Here is a 21,671-nt window from a genome sequence, read left to right on the forward strand (position 1 = left end):
TTATTCTCAAGCTGAGGTGTCTGCTGAGAAAAGCCGCTCCGCATCTCCCTGGTCTGCTGGAGGGAGGGGCGGGGGGCGCTAGCTTCACATCTCCCTGGTCTGCTGGGGGGAAGCAGCTAGTGCGGGGTTGCCTCACCCCGTTTGTAAGTAGGGATCCGATGTAAGCTGGATCCATGTAACCCAGGGACTGCCTGTACTCCAGTTGCAATTTAAAGGATGCGGGGCAGTAGCAGTGGTGGTGGCCAGGAGCTTCAGGACCTTTTTAATTGCCAGGTTCTGGGGCAGTTGCTTCCTTTGTTCTCTCCCCACCCACATTGGCAGGCCTGGCTCAGAATCAAAATTTGAAATACAATTCTTAAATATTGTACTTGATTATATGCATTTTGAAACTGTACAGATGGTTCAGTCCTTTAAGAGTTGTTAGTATTAGCTTGTCATACAGTGGAAAAACGCTTACCCATTTTGTTTACATTAACTGCCTTCCAGCCAGTCACACTGTTTGAATGTCTCCTGATCTCTATTCATCCTTTTAGCTGATGGACATTTTTGTGTCTTATTGTGCTTCATCAGCTTCCCACTAAGGAATCATTTGAAACTGAAGGCTGTGGTTTAAAGATGGGAACTTTACTCCTAAGCACTAAAAAAACAGTACACATTAAAAAGCTTGCAAATCCTGGACTAGTATGTGGTTGAATATCTGTCTATACCCATAAATATTTTATAGATACTTCATATTATGAAGCAACACAAATATGCTCCATATATTAAGACATCATGAGTAATGCAAAAAGATGAAAAGCACCATCGTTACTTTGCACCATAAAATCAATTAAACTGTACTGATGGCTTAATCTCTTTGCCTGTGAGTGTAAGGTGACATTATTAAAATGTTTAGCTTCTTTATAAGTCATGTGCCAGTTCATTGGTTTAACCATTTGAAAGACCTTCAGAATAGCTGCCTATGTATAATTACTAGGGCAGGATGGTTCATAGAAATGGAATATAGTCTTTTATTTCTAGATCACAGGTTCAAGTCTGCCGAAGGTTGGTAATGATAGTATTCATGGACTTTAAGGCTATAATGGACCATTATGATCGTCTAGTCTGACTTCCTGCACATTGCAGGCCACAGAACCTCACCCAACCACTCCTGTAATAGACCATAACTTATGGTTGAGTTACTGAAGTCACCCAATCTTGATTTAATGAATTCAAGTTACAGAACATCCACTGTTTACTCTAGTTATAACCAGCAAGTGGCCCATTTATGCCTTGTCCCATGCTGTAGAAGGGGGTCGCTGCCAGTCTGCCTTAGGTAAAAATTCATGTTTGGATTGTTTAGTGGCCTATGTGAAGTCAGTGTAAGGTTTTTAAATTCTAAACAAAACGAATACCACATTGTTTCAAATGCCTTCCTTCGCTTTCCATTTCCTCTCCAATTCTCAACAGTGTAATTAGAAAAGAACTTTGTGATGGCATTTCTAGAAAAAGGATGGCTCCTGTTGGTTGAGCACTGTGGAGGATCAATCAGCCAGTAGGCATTAGGTTTGCCTACTCAAAGCTGCGTGTGAAAGGGAGGGCTTCATTTTCTAGGGGTGTCAGTGTTGACACTTCTTTCTTTTTGTAAAAAATGTAATAAAACAAGATCAAATGTTAATAAAAATGACTGCTTGCTTTCTTCCCAGTCACACTCCTCTTTTCCTCTGTTTTCACTCTGACTTAGTTGCAATAGCAAGTTCCTATTCCTAAAGACAAGTTTCTAAATGCAGTTAGATTTAGTGTCAAATTGCTAAACATTATATAAGCCTGATTGTGTGAAGTAAGTGTAGGAGTTAGTCACACATGAAAATGGTAACTGTGCCTTAAGATATTATTAAAAATGCTGAATATTTGCTGCAAAATAATTCCAAGTTTTTTAAGAGTGACTTGAGGGTGAATTTATTTAAAATCAAATAACTTGATGTTCATTTGAGTGAATGTTCAGAACCTGTTAGTCACAAAACTGTAATTTTTTAGCAATATTCCTTGAAGAAAAATGTGTCATTATATGGCAGATGGTTGTAAATAATAACACAGTTTTTTATATAAGCAACATTATCCAAATGTTTTCTTTAAAAACGGACCTTGGCTCCCTTCTTGTAAATATTTTACTAAATAGCAATTTAGGTTTCATTAATTACATATTTTGCTTGCAAGAGTTAATTGGATATATATTGAGGCAATTGTGCATTACCAAGTAGTGAAATGTATATATTTGCTTAAGCTACTGGATTTCAATGTATCCAAATGAAAGTTGTTCTTACTGTAATGAAGATCACAGCTTATGATGGTGTTTTTTCAAGGATTGACCACAAAACAGTGTCTGCAGTGGACAAGCAGAACAGCCTACTTAAAACATAAAATTGCATTTAGATATCCTTGTTTGGTTGGATTTTGGCTAAGTTATACTTAGTTCTCACAAAAGTAAAGAAAGCAGGGCAGAATCCAGTGGACATTCCTTTGCCCTATTCATATAGAGGTAATCTGATGTTAGGAACTTTAGGTGTGTGTATCTTCCAAAGGGAAGAACTTCTTTCTCCATACTAGTTCATAGTGTAATGAAAGTACTGTTTAACTTGTTTTGCCAAAATTTATGTGCGCGTAATAGAAAACTGATCTTCAGTCTTCCATTTATCTCTCTTATGCAAAGTTTTATACATTCTAATGTGCCTTCTACAAATTTAAATGTAATGATTTCATTATCCTTTTCCACGTTTAATTCACTCTTTGATGTCACAACAATGCCTAACAATTATACCAGTCCCTATGTGCCCACTCGTGTCTTTGTGGTTTTCCCCTATGGAGCCTCTGTGTGTGGAGTGATCTAGTCTGTCTAAGGCTCCACTTTTGTTCATTAGTAGTCCATGAAAAGCTACTTTTCCATGACTTGTTTACAAATGGATGGTGGTGGGATGAGGAAAAAAGGAGAGAAAAATAAGCCATTTTTTAAAAAAAGCATCTTAGATTGGTTGTTCTTTTGAATCTTTGAGGATATCTTAAGTCTGTCTCCTAGGTTAGTAGTTGTTCCTGAGTCAAGGATTGTCTTGATTATTGATTTTTGTATAATGCCAGACCCTATCTGTGTGTGTGTGTGTGTGTGTGTGTGTGTGTGTGTGTGTGTGTGTGTGTGTGTGTATATATATATATATATATATATATATATATATATATATATATATATATATATATTAAAAAAAAATTCAGTTGGCATACTACTGAGATTCTTTCAATTCTCTAGAACTCTGGTAAACTTTATATAATTACTGAGTTTATCTAGCATTAATGTTAGGGATGTTAAAATGCATTTTTTTTTGGTAAATGTGTAACTTAAAATTTTCAGTGGTTACACGTTTACCCATATGGGGAGGAGGTAGAAAGGTGGTTCCCTGTGAGCACCGGCTCCCACTTGCTTCCCCCCTCCCATATTGTTGCCTTTGATACAGAGGCATCAGCTTATGGAGGGGGAAAGGGAGGGTGGCCTTGCATGTAACTGTGAAGGTTAAACAATGAGCCAAGGTTCATTGGTTAACCGTTTAAACATTTGTACACTCACATCCCTAATGTACATCTACAAATGTACTCTGGGTCATCACATATGGTGTTATTGCAGTATTTAGAGCTGTTACAATGTAAAGATTTTGCTTTTACAGTATGTTATCTGTGACGGGGCAGACGGCCCAACCACGCTGCCCTGCACTGAAAAGGAAGCTGGGCGGGGGGTAGAGCGGCCCGAGGGGGCACCGGGCGGCAGCAAAGAGGCCGCAGAGAAACCCGGGGCCGGGCCGACCACGTTCAAGGCTGCCGCAGCCGAGGATCCGCGGCCCAGGCAAGCGCACCCGGATGACGTCCCTTGTGACATCATCCGGGGATCCCGGAAGGGCGGGGCGACGTGCGCGGGGGCGGGGCCAACCGGGGATGCTAAGCCGCGGCCCTTTCAAAAGGGCCTGAGACAGGATGCTAGAGGAGAGGGCGGCAGAGAGGAGGAGCGTCCTTCCACCCCCCCCCCCCGAGGAGGCGACTGGCGGTAAGCTTATCCCCATTCTGGGGAAAGGGACTCTGACGGGGGAGAAGTGGCCCAGGGCAGGGCCGTGGTCCCCATGAGTGGAGGGTTTAGGGGTCTCAGCCCCCTCCACTGGTAAGGGATAGATATCCCTGCCTTAGGGCCCTGGGCCGGGGCTCGGAGAGAGGGAGGGCCCGAGCCCCCTCCCCGGCCCCGAGTGAGCAAGCGAGTCTAAACGCACTAATATATACATATAAATCGAAAAGACCCTTCGGGGATCATAGACACGGGACGACACCCCACCCGAACTCGGGGAGGGTTTGGGATGAACCGGTAACAGTATCCTACCATAAAACACTTCATGTACCACAGAATAAAATTTGATACATTTTGTTTAAACTTAGACTCAGGTCAATTGGATTTTAGGTAGAAAACCCACAAACGCATAAATACTCCTAGAAAATTATTGAATCATATTTATGTGCTGTTTCTAATATCTCTTCAAATGCCAAAATATCTTTTATCATGGTAAAGAATACTAGTTTTTATTGATAAAAAGCTGGGGTTATTTTGGGTTAATTAAAAGGGTTAAAACATTTCTAATATTCTACTCTTGTCCAAAAATACTACAGGAGGAGAATAATCACCTAAAATGTGGAGGCCCACTTAGAGGAATTGGTACTGATTTTTTCCTTCCAGTGCAAGGATTTGCCCCTTCAAAGAGGGAAGAACTTGCTAACCCTGCTACCCCTTAGGAGCCCTTCCTTCTACAGCCTTTTAAGATCCTTTTTGCTATTCAAGTACTCTACATCCTTCCACCAAGTTGTGCAGGTCTACCCTCTCTGGAAGTATCCATGTTATTTTTATTAATGTTAACTTCTTCTAGGACCTGGTTTCTGCCAGACATCTGCCATATTCCAAGAGCTTCAGCCCTTCTCCTAGAGTATAAATCGAAAGGAGCATTGAACACAAAGTGTGTGTAGGTTTTTTTGGTAACAAATTCTCTTAAACTGAAAATTTGCCTCATCTGACTTAATGGAAATTTTAGTATCAAAATACTGCCAATTGACCAGGCTAATGTATGAAGTGTTAATATGAAGTGAATTTGTATGTCAACTTTAAAGACTTTGGAAGATGAAAGGATAATGGCGAGGATGATAGACTTAATCATAATAGCTTTTCCTGCCTAACCCTTCATGTTAGGTTCTGAATGACCACTAGGTAATTTCTACTCTCTTCTGATGCTGAATATATTACTAGCTTGTTAATGAAATATTGTATAAGCTGTATTACTCTTTTGTCAGCACTGTGAGGGCCAAAAAGTATCCTTTGGCTTCATTTATAAAACACCAGTGTAAAAAATAATATTTAGTCATGCTCCTGGAGGGATGATTCTGAATAGTTGGTTGGCATACTGTGGTTAAATAAAACCTACTTACATAATTTTCTCTTTACAGTAAGTGTTCTGAAATATTTTTTTAAATAGTTGAGAAGTTCCCAGTACAGCCATTCTGACAAATGAGTGGGATTTTCCTTTTTCAGGGTTGCACATGTGTACAGGTATATGCACACGTGTACAGGTATATGCAGACATTTGCAAAGAATACTGCTCATACTCCAGTTCTAGTCTGTCAAATAAGATCAAGGCTTTTTGATGTCTATGGAAAAATAGTAGAGGGAAAAATAATATTCTAGAGGGAAGGAAAAGCTAACTTTTACATATAACTAATTTTTGGGTACCAGAAAGAAAGTGTGCGTTAACACAGTTCCTTTTCTTGCCCTGTGTGTATGTGTGAGAAATCCGAGTAATATAGTTTCCTCATTCTAGGTATCAGGCAACCAATTTGTTGTCATGGGGAGATTGTTAGATTTAACCTATTAAATAGGAAAACCCTTACAAACTTATTTTTTTTCTTTCCAGGGGAGAAATATTGGGTCACACACACAAAAAAAAAAGATTCAGAATTTTCTTCTACTACAACTACCTCAGTCTTCTCAGACATTTAAGTGATGGAGGGATGGAGAGTGTCTTTGTGCCTATCCATATCAGCTAGATAAAGATTTATTGATTGATAAAGAATAACCTCTGTTTTAAAGTACATTTTCCTATATTTTGTTCTTTAACTTGGAGTATTGTAAGTTACAGTAGTATCAGATAATTCTATTTGTTATCTTGTTGCATGAACAACTCCTCCTCCAAACCAGAGATTTAATTCAGTGTATTTGGGCAACCAAAAATAATAAAAATGATGTTTTTTTAAACAAATCTCCCACTCTTCTTTGACTGGTGGGGAGAGATCCTCATTTTTCATATTGTAATATTGTGGTACAGAGATGTTCAGTTGACATGTTCTGATGTGCTCAGGAAAACAGTAGGAAGAGCTGGCATTAGAAGATTAGGAGTTGAGTAATCCAGTGCTATTAATTATAGAAGGCATTATGCACTTGCTCTCTTATCTTTCTATTTCATAGCACAAATTAGATGATGATACAGTCAGTTGCATTTTATTAATGTCTCTATACTTGTGTTTTCAGATACCTGTCCAGTATCAGGAACTAGGAATGCTAACTTCACTTGCAATACCAGCAAACAGTCTTCACTTTCCAACTACCTCTATGTCTTCATCCTGGCACAGCTGCTGCTGGGAGTTGGAGGAACTCCCTTGTACACTGTTGGCACAGCCTTCATTGATGATAGTGTCCCAAAACACAAATCATCTCTATATATAGGTAATATTGTTTTAAAATTTAAACTGCTAGCAAATGATTCCTGAATAAGCACTTTATAAAATGGTAATTAAAAAGCCTGCTAGAAGAAAGTGATCATAAATGTTGTAAACACAACACTTCTCATTAAAGAGCTGAAGTAATAGATTTGGTTGCTTACCGATTTTTAATATAGACATTGTTTCTGCAGTGGTTTCTTTTTGGAAACAGGCACGCTGATGCTTATTATCTCAGCTGGTTGGAAATTTTGTTGAATGGCTATTTTTATTTAATAGGGGCGGATGAGGAGAAATCCTACAATATCTAGAACAATTCACCTAATCTTTTATTTTCTTATGTAACTAACATAAGTTGAGAAATTGAGATTTTAACATGGTACTAAACTGCTCATATTTAAACTAGCAGTAGCTAGAGTTGGCATCTACTCTCAAATAGAAGAGCCAAACTGTCATAGCTAAAAACTATCTATTCAGCAGCCACTTCCTACTGTATTTGTTGGAAACCAAAAATGTAGACACCGTGTAGATTCAAGCAGTAGGGTTTATTACACACAGTGCTGGTAGAGTGCTACCTGGCCACTTGGGCTCAGCGGACACTGCCAAGTAAATGATTATAAGATACTATAAAGGGGGCTGATGGGTGGAGTGAAACAACGGGGTGGGCGTGCCCGAGCCCTTGGATAGGTTCTAGCAGCAAAATATTATGAGCCAATAAGCCAAAAATCTAAAAGATTGCATAGTAACTCCGCCCACGGCTCAGGTTAACACAATTGCGAAACACAAATATATGTCCCCATTCTTCCCCCCAAAATGTGCAAGGCATAACTACATTCCGCTTGGGATGCATAGGAGTGGCAACGGTGTTTCCCCGATAAGTGATAGGTATGGTCCATAGGTGCTTATCTAAGGGTATAGAGCAAAAAACAAATCAAAATAAGATACGCAGCAAGCAGTTATTTAAAGTATATCTTTAATAGATTTGCAAGTTGGGCTTGTGAAGGGGAGCACTATCTCTAGTTCCTTAGCAACGATTCGTGGTTGACCTTGAGAAGGCAGCTGTTGTTTCTTTCTCGGGAGAATGGCCCAGACTCTGAGGCCCCTTCCAGGGCTTTGGCTTTGAATGGGTGTGTGAAACTTATGATATGAGAGTTTAGTTATGATTTCCTACTTAATATTATGCTTCTTTGGCTCTCTACTTTAGGATAAACAGGCAGGGTTGCTTTTTTATGCTCATCCTTTGTTCCCACTGAACTCAAGGCTTTAGCCAGGCCAGTTAGGCCTTCTGCATCTTCGGCCAGCTGAACAGCAGGCCTCTAGAAAGTTTAGCCAGAGACAATAGTTTAAGGGCCTGCTGGCTATCACAGTGGGTTAAAACCTGTTCTTACAGTATTGTTTAATGGTTGCATCATCTTTCCTCATTCTGGAGCAGTAGTTAGATCACACTTGAGTGGTGCTTCAACCCCATATGCTAGGCTGTAAGGTGAAGTGCTGAGAGCAGTGTCTAGCCCTATGGAATTGGAGCTGCTGCTGCAGGGTGAATGTTGGCTCACTCTCCAGGCTCCACATACCCAGGATGAGGAGTGCTTCTGTGGATGGTTGGTAGCCTCTCAGTGCTTCGTGTGTTGGCCCCTTTGAATCGAGACTACATCTGCTCCACGTGGTACCCTGTGACAAAGCAACTCACATGTTTTTTCCCCTCTATTTTATAGTGGTCAAGCCTTCCTCTACACTTACCAAAAGAATTCCTTCAATCACCATAATTTACTTGTGAATTCAGCAGTCACTTCTTTCCTCAGGTTAATAAAGGAGCAAGTTAATTGTGTTGAAATATTGTTCAAGTTTCTTTTAATAATATGCTGCAGGACAGTTCATGTAACTAACGCTAGAATTAGATTTAATTAAGGTTTCAGTTCTGTGCTCAAATGTCCATCCAGAATACTTAAATCTATAATCCTTATTCTACTGGCTCTAGGGAAGCATTTTCAAATTAGTTGATTTCCTCAAAACTAATCAATCAATTAAACTTGTACTGTACCTTTGAACTTTAACATGAAAGTTGTTCAAAATTGTTTGATGCTTATATAGTTATTCTAAAGAGTGGTTCTGAGTGCACAAATTCTGTCAGACCTGTTTTGAATTCTGTTGGACTGCTCACATGATGGAGGGGGATGGGAGGAGGGAGGAGAGGGAAAAATTTGACACACACTAGAATCATAGAATCATAGGACTGAAGGGACCTCGAAAGGTCATCGAGTCCAGCCCCCCGCCCTCAAGGCAGGACCAAGCTCCGTCTACACCATCCCTGACAGATGTCTATCTAACCTGTTCTTAAATATCTCCAGAGAGGGAGATTCCACCACCTCCCTTGGCAATTTATTCCAATATTTGACCACCCTGACAGTTAGGAATTTTTTCCTAATGTCCAATCTAAACCTCCTTGCTGCACTTTAAGCCCATTACTCCTTGTCCTGTCCTCAGAAACCAAAAGGAACAAATTTTCTCCTTCCTCCTTGTGACACCCTTTTAGATATTTGAAAACCGCTATCATGTCCCCCCTTAATCTTCTTTTTTCCAAACTAAACAAGCCCAGTTCATGAAGCCTGGTTTCATAGGTCATGTTCTCTAGACCTTTAATCATTCTTGTCACTCTTCTCTGTACCCTTTCCAATTTCTCCACATCTTTCTTGAAATGTGGCGCCCAGAACTGGACACAGTACTCCAGCTGAGGCCTAACTAGTGCAGAGTAGAGCGGCAGAATGACTTCACGTGTTTTGCTTACAACACACCTGTTGGTACAACCTAGAATCATATTTGCTTTTTTTGCAACAGCATCACGCTGTTGACTCATATTCAACTCGTGGTCCACTATGACCCCTAGATCCCTTTCCGCCATGCTCCTTCCTAGACAGTCGCTTCCCATCTTGTATGTATGGAACTGATTGTTCCTTCCTAAGTGGAGCACTTTGCATTTTTCTTTATTAAACTTCATCCTGTTTACCTCTGACCATTTCTCTAACTTGCTAAGGTCATTTTGAATTATGTCCCTATCCTCCAAAGAAGTTGCAACCCCACCCAGTTTGGTATCATCTGCAAACTTAAGCGTACTCTCTATCCCCATATCTACATCATTGATGAAGATATTGAACAGTACGGGTCCCAAAAAAGACCCTTGCGGAACTCCACTTGTTATCCCTTTCCAGCAGGATTTAGCACCGTTAACAACAACTCTCTGACTATGGTTATCCAGCCAATTATGCACCCACCTTATCGTGGCCCTATCTAAGTTATATTTGCCTAGTTTATCAATAAGAATATCATGCGAGACTGTATCAAATGCCTTACTAAAGTCTAGGTATATGACATCCACCGCTTCTCCCTTATCCACAAGGCTCGTTATCTTATCAAAGAAAGCTATCAGATTAGTTTGGCATGACTTGTTCTTCACAAACCCATGCTGGCTATTCCCTATCACTTTATTACCTTTCAAGTGTTTGCATATGATTTCCTTAATTACCTGCTCCATTATCTTCCCTGGGACAGACGTTAAACTGACCGGTCTGTAGTTTCTTGGGTTGTTCTTATTCCCCTTTTTATAGATGGGCACAATATTTGCCCTTTTCCGGTCTTCTGGAATCTCCCGTCTTCCATGATTTTTCAAAGATCATAGCTAAAGGCTCAGATACCTCCTCTATCAGCTCCTTGAGTATCCTGGGATGCATTTCATCAGGACCAGAATATTCAAGAAATATCTGTAGAGCAGGAAAGTGTTGCAAAATGATTCCAGTGGAGTTTTTAAAACAAATAAAAAAGTAATTTGCTCATTAGATTTCATTGCTAGCTCTAAAACCAAATCTAAAGGGCCAGTGCTTTTGAAGAGTTGATGACATAGATTTCTAGACTTCAGATTAACATCTGAATTTACAGAAGAAAAAAGTAGTGTCATCTTAAAAAGTAGCCTATTTTAACAACATAACAAAATTAAAATATGTATTAAATAACTAAGTACGTTCATATTTCCATTTTTGAATTATAATAAAATATCGGCAGAGATATGTGCTTGTTTTTGAACTTGGGGACCTGTTTTTAATTAAGCTTTTGTTAGGCACAGAAAGGCCTCTGGTACATCATATTTTAGGTATTTACCAAATTTATTTGTTTTATGTTGCATTCTTTTCTTTCCATTTGCACATTTTAAGTGCATTCCAAAACAAAAGTTTAATTTGATATGAAAGGAAAGTAACTTGATTTCTACTGACATTTTATGATGCAGACTAGCCGTTATTAGACAGATAAAACTCTCTGTCCCATATGCTCAGAAGTTAGAATTCCCATTCATGATTTGTTGGTCCTTTAAAGTTTTATCTTAAGTCTCCTGGATCTAAGGGTCCTACCAGTTTTGGTAGACATCCTGGCTTCACTGAAGTCATTGGGAGTTTTTCAGTACGGTCAGTGTTTTACGTTGGGTCTCTAAGGAGATAATTCCGGTAGCATTAAATAGCTAAGAAACATAGTCCTACCCCTTAGCATATTGAATCCAGAAATGCAGGCCTGCTCATGGGGAGAGGGAGGAGGAGCTAAAGGTTGCAGTTGCCCTGGGGCTTAGCAGTTTTCAAAGGGACCCAGAGCTCCAGCATTGCTGTAATAACAGTGGTGGCAGTTGGGGGTCTGGACCCTTTGAGTAGCTGCTGGAGTGCTGCTCTGAGGACTTGGGGGGGGGGGGGGACGACAGTGACGGGCTCATCGCAGTCTGTCCCCAGCTCTATACCTTCTGAGGGCACAGAGCTGGGGCTCCACACACACCATGTTGTGGGGCCCATGGTAGCTGTCCTCCCTGCTGCAGCAATGTCGGCCTATAAGAAAATTGCTAGGCCAGATCCCTGATTCAACAAAACTGAAAAAAATTATACATGTAACCCTTCTTCCAAGTAGTGCTGGCAGTAGCCAGGGACGGGTTCAATATCTAGCAGTCCCTTTTCATCCATCTTACACAGAACTGGCTTGAGCCCCCACCCAGTAGCCTGGGAAATTCACACACCTCTGGGCGCCTCTGAGAGGCAATGCTTTCCCACTCGCAAGCACAGAGTCTGGGTGTAGAAAAGGGGAGAGAGGTCATATGAAAGAGGGAGAGAGGTCACATGACATTAGCTTGGGAAAATACCATGAACAGAGTTCATAACCCCCCCCCCCCCCCACAAGTAACTGTCCCAGCTTACATTCACTTACCCAAATTTCTCTGTATGCCGATCCACCCAGTCAATGTGGACCCCGACACATCACTCTAATGACTCCACTTATTGAGCCTGAGGCCATGCCACCTTTGTGCTGATTCTGTGGTCCTCTTGTTCCACCAGCCTCTTCTTCTGCTGGCCGCCTGCCACTGTTCCTAGCAGTGGCCCGCCATGACCGCCAGGTGCCTTGTTGGCCACCAGCCGGTTGTTCCTGCCAGCCACCTTGCTGGCCAGCTGCTGGCCATTTCCGCCAGCCGCTGCTCCTATCAGCTGCCCACTGGTCACAATGGATCTGGCTCCAGGCCAAACCAGTGATTTCAACTCTTAGCCGACACCTAGTCTGACTAAAAGATTCCAGCTTCCAATGGAATAACAAAAGACTCCTGATGGAGTCTGCTTTAGGTCTACCTTAAAACAGGGAGGAAAAGAAACAGGTTGAACCAGTCTTACAGCTCACACCTGGCAGGCTAGCACAAGCCTTCCTCCTCCCCCCCCCCCCCCCCAACTCAGTTCACTCAACTCTGGAAAGGGAAGGCTTGTTTATCTGAGACCCCTTACAATGATGGTGTCTCTCCTGCAAGCACTGGTGTCATATTTTACAGTTCCTACATTTGGGGGTAGCATGGTTTGTGACCCCACAACAGACAAATTAGTTACAACATACCACATTCCATGCTAACAACTGATCCTCCATCAGCCCTGGCTGAATTGGATTTACATAAGGGCACCCTGGCTTTCTTCCCCATCCCAGCATGAGCTATATTTACATATCAACAGTTAATTATCTTGCAGGGCTAAACAACTTCAGCTAGCTGCAGTGCAGCAGTCCTTCAGTCCCTGCTTACATACAGAATTTTAGCTAAAGTCCTTTCCGCATAATTAGTCATGTATACTTAGTTGAAAGTTAATGTCTGTCTCTCTGTTCTCCACCATAGTGTAGGATACTCTGATATTGTGGCAATTAGGCCTTAAAAAGACTAAGAGCATACTTTATACTGAACAGAGGGTTAGCTAATTTGGATTAAAATAGCTATTAAGACATATTAACTTGTAGACATAATAGCAGCTCAAGTTAAAGTATATAGAGCTGCTGACACAAGTTAAAAGAGGAGTTGTTGATTCTTCACTGCTGTTTAATCAAGTTGGCTAATCTGGACTAGCCTGAAATAAGAGAACCTCTTTAGATATGCTCTAAGGCAAAATCAAGAAAGCATGCTGCTTGTTATTCTCTTGCCTTGCAAAACTAGAGAGAACCGTCTGTATTGCTGCTTTGGGCAGACAAAATAGCTCTCCTTCTCCCCCTCAATGACTTAGCAAGTTATACTGAAAGCATACAGGGCCATTGCTCTTGAATCATTTAGACGTTCAGTAAACTGGGAGCTGTATATTTTATTATGCTTCAAGTGTTATTTATTGCTGTCAGAGCTGCTCATGCAGACATCAGCTTCTTATCCCTTCACTTTCCCACTTCCTTGGCCTTCCTCACATAAACAGAGAATGGCAATATCCAAGTCCAGAGATGTACGTAATTCAATGTGGTTAGCTTCCAGAAAGCATGAATCCAGTGTCTTTTCCTTGTTTCCTTATTTTTTCAACCTACTTCCTGTTTACTCCCAATGTATATAGTAACATTTTCAGGAGGACCTTAACCAGTCATTTTACTGAAATTTAACTAACCAATTCTAACACAGTATGACATGATTATCCAACCAATTACATTCTGCTACCTTAATATATTTACACCCAGCAAAATTATACAGCAGACAGAAACAATCAAGGAACCTGTCAGAGGCAATACAGATAAACAATAGAGAGACTAGGAGCATAATAACAAAATAATACAAAAAAGAGAATTTCACATCCTCAACTATTGATAAGTGGGTCCTTGCCAGATAGAAGGCTATCAACCTTTAAATCTTCTAGTCTATTTCCTTTATGTGGAGTCAAGTACCAAATTGTCTTATTTCAATGTGACTGGTTTAGAATGCATCCCAATTTACGGATGCCCCTGCCACTTAGCAAAAAGCCTTAAGAATAAGGCCTCTGACTACCATGTACATATACACTGATTTTGATTCTTCGTTTTTAAACGTTTGTAATTAGCAAAATGGTAAAACTACACCAAAATTCTTAAAGTATAGGCCTTTCCAGGCTTAGAATTTCCAGGCTATATATGTGTTCTCTTAATAATTTAAGTGCTAAGAGTGGTTTTTTTTTTTTTTACTTTAAACCATTTAAATTTAGGGCAAAAAATACTAGTGATAATGCTACCTAACATGGCAAGATTCAAGTGCTTTGAAACACACACACACACACACACACACACACAAAATTCGAGAAATTAGCTATTTGTTCTTCAATTCTTTCACACAATAGGGAGCAAAGTTTCCATTCCATATCACTTCCTGGACACCACAATCAGTGTCAACAGTGCAACCCAACAGATCATCATATAAAGCAATACTGCAGGTAACCACACCTGCCTTCATTGATCCAGTAGCAACCCCAATGCAGTCAAGCACAGAATATGCTCTGAGGAGAAAGTCTGGGATATACACATGAGTGCACAAAACCATTTTAATCAAACAAGGCACTCCACCAGAGAAGTAGATTGCATCATGGCAGGGCCACCCAAATAGCCAGAAGTTGTTTTAATAAAAGATGCTACTTTACCCACCTTATTTCTTAAATAATAGCTATGAGATAATGTTAAAGAGATTCATAATATAATTAAGTATATATTTTGATTTTTACAAATCTTCCATAAATCATTACATTTAAAGTCTATATGTAATTTTTCTTCCCCTGCAAATGTGTTTTGTGTGTTTGTGAACCTTTACTGTGATCTGAAATAGGCTTAATTTTTTCTTTAACTTTACATTGAAGAATTGTATATCCTAGTAAGACATAAAATGGAAAATATTTTTTTCTTTTTCTTTCTCTTTAGGAATTGGCTATGCCATGTCATTGCTGGGTCCTGCCCTTGGCTATGTATTAGGAGGGCAGCTGCTTAAAATCTATATTGATGCCCCTCTTCAAACAAGGTAAGACAGCATTCTGGTTTTCTTCTGTTCCGTGCACCGTGTGCTATTTTTATTGATCTTTTTTACCTAAATAATCTACTAAAATCTTCAGGTACTTCCTATGGCATTGTTGAGGATATGGAGGGTGAATAGCTGAGCTCAGCTTCAGTCTCTTTAATAGCTCATTCCTTCAAAGAACATTAGATTATTTGTGTTGTGGGCTTTTTTGAAAACCCTGTGGCCTGTTGGGCAACATTTTTGACTTTGATGACTTCTAAGAAAAGAGACCTAAACTCTAATCTTTTTGGTAGGGAAAAGTTACTCCTCCTAATCAGGGGCATGAGCCAAGCTTCAACTTTTGGAGATGGTGGTTATCACTTTTATTTATCATCTTTAAAGTAAGAGCAAACTTGCCTTCTAAGTACATGAATGAAGCAACTAAATTTCAGACAATCAATATTTTCTATCCAGAGAATTCCTTTAGTGATTAATATGAAGAGTGGGATCTCGCTTGTTTCATTTCAGTGGTTATGTTCTAGGATTTCCACAGTGACATTAGTTAAAATAAAAAAAAAATCTGTGTGATATATCATTCCTCAGTGACTTAGGACATAAACCAACCACTAATTTCTTGGGATTAGGAAGAAACCTCTCTCCTGGGCATGTCACATAATGGAAACTTATTCAGTGGGGATTTCTTTGTAGAATCTATTCCTGAAATGTAATAAGATACAGGACTAGATGATCACTGGACCAATCTAATATCGCAATTGGTGCAATCCTGATTTGGATGAACTATTGTTGCTTTTTCGTTTTTGTGACTTTAGCCATGCAACTTCAGTGTGATGGCACTAGTATCCAGTTCAGATTTGACTTGTATAAAAATCCACTGATGATAAAGAGATTTAAAGTTGTTTTGAATAATATTAAACATATATTTAGTGATTAATGATGTGGTGGTGACATTGCATCCTAGCAAGATCCATTTTCCCTTGCTCCCATATTAGTCAGTCCAGTACATTCTGGTTCAAGAGCCTCCATTTTGATTTGATTATTTTTATAATGTCCTGATTGATTGTATAAAAAAGTAAAACTATAACATTTAATAGGTCCAGAAAACAATGCTGAAAAAAGCATTGTACCTGATAGGCTTTTTCTTAATTCCATGGGAGAAACTGAATGCATAGCTCTTAAGGCCACAATAATCTGTGGCAATATTCTGTACGAATAGAAGATGTTTGTCATTATTATATCTACATTTTCCATATTATCTTTTCTAGCACAGAGATTGATCCAGATGACCCACGTTGGCTTGGGGCTTGGTGGATAGCATTTCTCCTGTGCTGTCTTGGAACATGGCTTCTGATAGTACCATTTTCATGTTTTCCAAAGCATTTACCAGGTAAATGTTCATTGTTAACCAACTAAGTTATAAGGGAGTTTGAGCTTTTGGCTAGCAGTACTTTGGGAATGGGTACTCTAAGGTTCTCTTCCACTCACTTAGCTTACTGTGTAACACCAAGTAAATAATTTAATTACTCTATGATTTTAGTGTGTCATTGGTAAAATAGGAATGATGTCTTGTGTTTAGAATATTAATTAAACCTGTATTACAGGTAAGTAGTGAAATTCTAGGCTTGTTGGACAGGAGGCAGACAATTGAGTGTTAGAGGGTTATTGAATGGCTTACTGGGAAATGGGATTACAAAGGAGGATTCAGGATCTAGTAGAAATAAAATGAGGGCAAGAGAAGTAGGGAATGTGGTGGTTAAAGTTTTCAAAAGAACAGTTTCCTTGTGTTACGCCCCAAGACAATAGTTAAGAGTTTAAATACATTATTTTACTTTTTCAGACTGCTCAGGACGCAATAATTCCTGCTAAATAATTCCATTTAGTCTTGTATCGTAGTCTTTGATTCAGGTGTAACCTCCTGCCTTGATGTATGGGTAGAGCAATGAAAGCTGGATTCAAGTATCCTAGGATGGGCTTACACCTCAGGAACTTTACAAAATATTTTGTTAGTAAAATGTAGTACAGGCTCTTCACAAAATATTTTAAAGCTTTCTGTGTGGGAAATGGCTGAAATAAGAAGAGAACGAAGAGTATGGGGGAAGAAATGGCCATTACAGAGTTTAGTAAATCTGAATTCTTTTTTGATGGGCCTGATACCACCAAGAATTCTCATTCTTGCCCTTGATGTTTTTGCTGTGATGCTCCAAAGCTCTATTCTCCATAGAAAAGCATTATTGATCAGTTTTGTACTTTGTATCACTGCATTGTCCAGCAAAATCTACACAAAGTCTCTTCTGGGAAATGGAGCATTTGTTGTAACATTGCATTTTAAAGATGAATTTGTTTCAAGCATTAAAAGTCACTCCTTATTTTCATTGTGTAAAATAAACTTGTTCTTTTGTAGGTACAGCAAAAATACAATCTGAAAAAGTTTCTGAAGCTCATCATGATGGAAGTGAGGCATTTGTTGAAGACAGGAATATTGGAAAAAGTTTTAAAGATTTTCCAGTTGCTCTTTTGGTAAGGTAAACAATAAATCTAGTGCAAGATTTTTAGCAGTTATTTGTTATTGAGTTTACATAATTTTTATATACTTTGACTTTCTCACATATGAACTACCAATTTCATAGAAATGTAGAAAACTTGTTCTCTTACGCAGATGCTTGCATGGGAAATAATTGCAGTACTGTTTTGGGACAACTACAGGAGTAGATACTGGATAGTGACAAAAGTATAAATGTTACATAGTAATATTCTTTTTGTAGTACAAAATATAATTTAATAACCACAGTCGAGTGGTGTTCAGAGAACTTCTACTCCTTCAAATCATGGAGTCTTAACTAAGCTTCTAAGGCTGTCACTGAGCCTTGTAATCCAACTATCTGGTTTACTCTTGGATAGAAACCCAGATATTTCACCCTGAAAACTTTCTTCAAATCAAAAGGATTTGTTGGGAAGGAGGGGCAGTCAACAGTTTTAAAGAAAATCAGACTTCATTTGTTAGCTACTACAGAGCTAACGGGTAAGAGGGGTTGGGCTTCTCTGGATGCTGTGACAGCAGGATCTGGACAGCTGTGTGGAGAGAAGGGGCAGCAAAGGTGGCATTGCTGGGGTACTGTGAAGCAGAAAAGGAGGATGTCTGTGGTCAGAGGAAATAGAAAGGAGGCAGAAAAGGAGGCTGGAGGGAGGGTCAGAGAGCGGGGCCCCCTTTGGGATGCCATGTTGAGAAGGGGGGATCTCCTGCTCACTCACAGACAGGGGGGCAGGAGAGGGGCTGAGGACTGTGGGGGGTCTCCTGGTGCCACCATGCAGAAGCAGGTGCCCCTCCCTTGGCTACCATGTCCCCACTCAGCTGGGTTGGTAGCCACTCTGAAAGCTGCTAGGCCTCCCCTTTGAGATGACTCGGGGCTTCTGAATGGCAGCAGCAGGTTCTACAGGTTGATATTGGTGTGGCCACCCGGGGTGTAGCGGGTGTAGCATGGGGTGGCGGGCAGCCAAGGACAAGGGGCTGGAGCCTGCCTCCATTCCCAGTGCAAGTGGGTCATGCCTTGGGCTTCACACCAGCTGCAGCAGCCCTCTGGGAGGAGCATATATAGAATTGGGAGTGATTGTTTAGGAAGGAGAACAGCTAAAAGGAATTTAGGGGTCATAGTGGACCACAAGTGTCAAGTGTGACACTGTTACAAAAAAAGCAAACATGATTCTGGGGTGCAAGACTCAAGAAGTGATTCTTCTGCTCTACTCTGTGCTGATTAGGCCTCAGTTGTAGGATTGTGACCCCTTACCCACCTCTGCTGTCCTGACTCCTGCCCTTCTCACGGCCCTCAGCATTCCTGAGACCTGCCCCCCTCCACCAGCCCTTCTCTCCCCCCTCTGTGCCCACTCCTCCAGGAGCCCCACTCTGATCATGTGAGCTACCCCTCCTCATCCCCTCTCCTAACACCCCCCTCTACACACCTGCCTTGCCTCTCTCCTCTGGTGTTGGTTCCTCCCCTGCAGGTGTCTGCCCTTCTGCTTCACCACCAGAATCCCCTGGCACTTGCACCTTCCCGCTACCCCTGCACCCTCCTGGTGCCTCCCGCTTCCCTCACTGCCCCTGCCCCCTTTGCCCTCTATTTCCCTGATGCCCACCCCCTCACCACTCTCTGCCCCCAATACCCTCATGCCCCTGTGCCCTCGCACATGCCTTGCTCCATCCCCGCCTTCCTCATGCCCACCCCTTCTTTCATGCCTTCTCCCAGCACCACCTCCCCTTCTCCCCTCTAGCCTCCAAAGCCCCTCCCCTCTCCTCTCCCAGCATTATCCTGTCTCTCCCCCCCCCCCCCCCCCCCCCCGCCACTGACACCTCCCTGCCTGCTCTTTTCCTCATTGTTTCCACTTGGCCCCCTGGCATTTGTCTCTCTCGTCTACCCTGTCCCTTAGTGCCTTCCCCTTTCTTCTCCTGTCCTGCCCCCCTCCCCTCAGCACAAGCCCCTTCCTCTCTGACCCTTCCCCCTATTTTTCCCTCCTTCTCCAGCAGCAGCCTTACAGCTAGTCTGTAAGGGTACGTCTACACTACTGCACTAATTCGAACTAACTTAGTTAATTTGAACTAAGCTAATTCGAATTTGCGCATCTAGACTTAAAAACTAGTTCGAATTAGCGTTTTGAATGTATTGTACTTTTGGCATTGCTAAAAGGTGTTACTGTTCAGTCCTGTTACTACTGCATCATGAGGAATATTTTCACTTAACTGACCTATGGCTAATTTTTGACGACATTAGAGAATCCAACTGGGATTTAAATATCCCGGGCTTCATTTGCATCTTGCTGGGCGCCGCCATTTTTAAAGCCCCGGTAGTTCGGACTCTGTGCCCACGGCTACAAGCGGCAGGGAGTAAGTAGTTCGGAGGAACGTGGAACGAAGTGTACCGGTAGTTCGGATTAGAGAGCCTAATCTGAACTACCTACTCCGTGCTGCGTGTAGCCACAGGCACGGAGTCCGAACTACCGGGGCTTTAAAAATGGCGGCGCCCAGCAAGATGCAAATGAAGCCTGGGATATTTAAATCCCGGGCTTCATTTGCAACTTCGGTTGCCTACATTAACCATCCTAGTTCGAATTAGGGTGGTAGTGTAAACATACCCTAAGAGAGTGATTCTCTGTGGCCTTTCTGCTTTGCTTGATGAAACTATTTCATGATGCACAATAATTCGTGACCACATTTAAAATCATCAGTTGAAAATTGAAGCACACTGCAAAAAATAAATTCCTTTGGACACCATTCAGGAGAAAGTATAAATTTGTTTGATATCTGAAAACAAACATCCCAAAACATGGCTGAAGTACCTATTAATGAAGGGATGCTGCATCCATCAAATGACCTTTGGGTCACCCCTCATGCTGTCAAACCAAGGCTGCACACTCAGCTGCCACTCCAGCAAAACTGAGGCAAGTAATCACTCAGGAATGCAGTAACAATCCAATTTCATTGATTTACCCTTCCAAAGTAGCCTGCAGTGATTTCAGCCATCAGGCAAGAAGTAGCAGCCTGTCCCTGTGCCAAGATCTGGTCAGATGACCCTCAGACTCTGGTATTTCCCCAATCCTGCCAAAGCTGCAGATTAGTCTATGCAACAGCACTGCCCAACCAGGAATCTTCCTGCAGCCTTGCAGTGTATTAGACTGTTGAGATTCCCAGATTGCTCTTGATCCTGTTCCTGCTCCAGCCTTGTCTGAACTCTGTTCCAGACTAGTTTGTGTTCTTCACTGACTTTGTTGTGCCCTGTCACTGACCCTTTTTATCCTTTGACCCTCTTTGTATCTGGATGCTGGCTACAATACTAATTTGAATTGTCCCTGAATTCTGACCACCTCGCTTCAGCAGCAGGTTTATACCTGGAATCCGGCTGCAATGCTGAATCTGGCTTCTCTATAACTGAGGTTGGTTCTGACCTTGTCATATCCCCAGATCTTGATTCCAGTGATACCCTTGGCCCAGTCAGGACCCTGTCCCTGGCTTTGACCTCTGCCCCAAATACCAGGCATGACTACTTGGAGGTGGAGCCTGGGACTTGTGTAAATCCTTCCTGCTGTTCATAGCAGTGGCAGCCGGAATAAGAGGACAGTCAGTCTCTAGGCAGAGAATTTCTTCCTGGATGACATTCTGTATATGTATGGCTAATGTCACACCATTATTCAACAATATCACAGTCATCTTTCATGAACTTTCTGGCACAGTTTTCAATTACAGACATTTGTAGTGCGGCCTCCTTGTCTACAGGTTTATTTCCCTCTATGCAGTGGCTGAAGATTCTAGAGCTGAAGCTAGAGTTGTATGGGTGGTTTTTCAGTCTTCATTGAAATAGACTCCCATTTCTTGTTTTCATGGCTCGAAACTCACCAAGAGTGAAATGCATATTTAAGAAGAAAATGGTTACTAACAAGTTCAGTAAATGTTGTTGTTTGAAATGTGTTGTACATCTCCATTTCCATGTTCACAGTACACAATTCTACCCTCTACATTGGAGTTCCACCAGGAAGGAACAGCAGTCGCTAAGAGTGGCTCTGTTGTTTGTACCCACATATTGTGTTGTATAGCAGCAGGGGGAGCTTGAAATGCCCATTGTTACCAGTGAGGGGGAAAGTTGCAAGATAAGTGCAA

The 21,671-nt window shown here is 41.3% G+C and overlaps 1 protein-coding gene across 9 annotated transcripts in view; it reads left to right on the plus strand.

Moving 5' to 3' along the window:
* Nucleotides 1-21,671, plus strand: part of LOC102463874 (solute carrier organic anion transporter family member 4C1) — a 179,015-nt gene that overhangs the window by 49,031 nt on the left and 108,313 nt on the right. For all 9 annotated transcript variants that reach the window (XR_012904795.1, XR_012904797.1, XR_012904799.1 and 6 more), the window contains exons 3-6: nt 6,575-6,769; nt 14,941-15,037; nt 16,297-16,418; nt 17,433-17,548. Coding sequence is in view for 4 of the 9 variants with exons in the window: in XM_075932072.1 (XP_075788187.1) it covers nt 6,575-6,769; nt 14,941-15,037; nt 16,297-16,418; nt 17,433-17,548 (530 nt within the window). In the remaining 5 variants the exon portion in view is untranslated. The remainder of the gene's footprint in view (nt 1-6,574; nt 6,770-14,940; nt 15,038-16,296; nt 16,419-17,432; nt 17,549-21,671) is intronic.

Source organism: Pelodiscus sinensis, chromosome 6 (assembly GCF_049634645.1).
Source record: "Pelodiscus sinensis isolate JC-2024 chromosome 6, ASM4963464v1, whole genome shotgun sequence".
Lineage (NCBI taxonomy): Eukaryota > Metazoa > Chordata > Testudines > Trionychidae > Pelodiscus > Pelodiscus sinensis.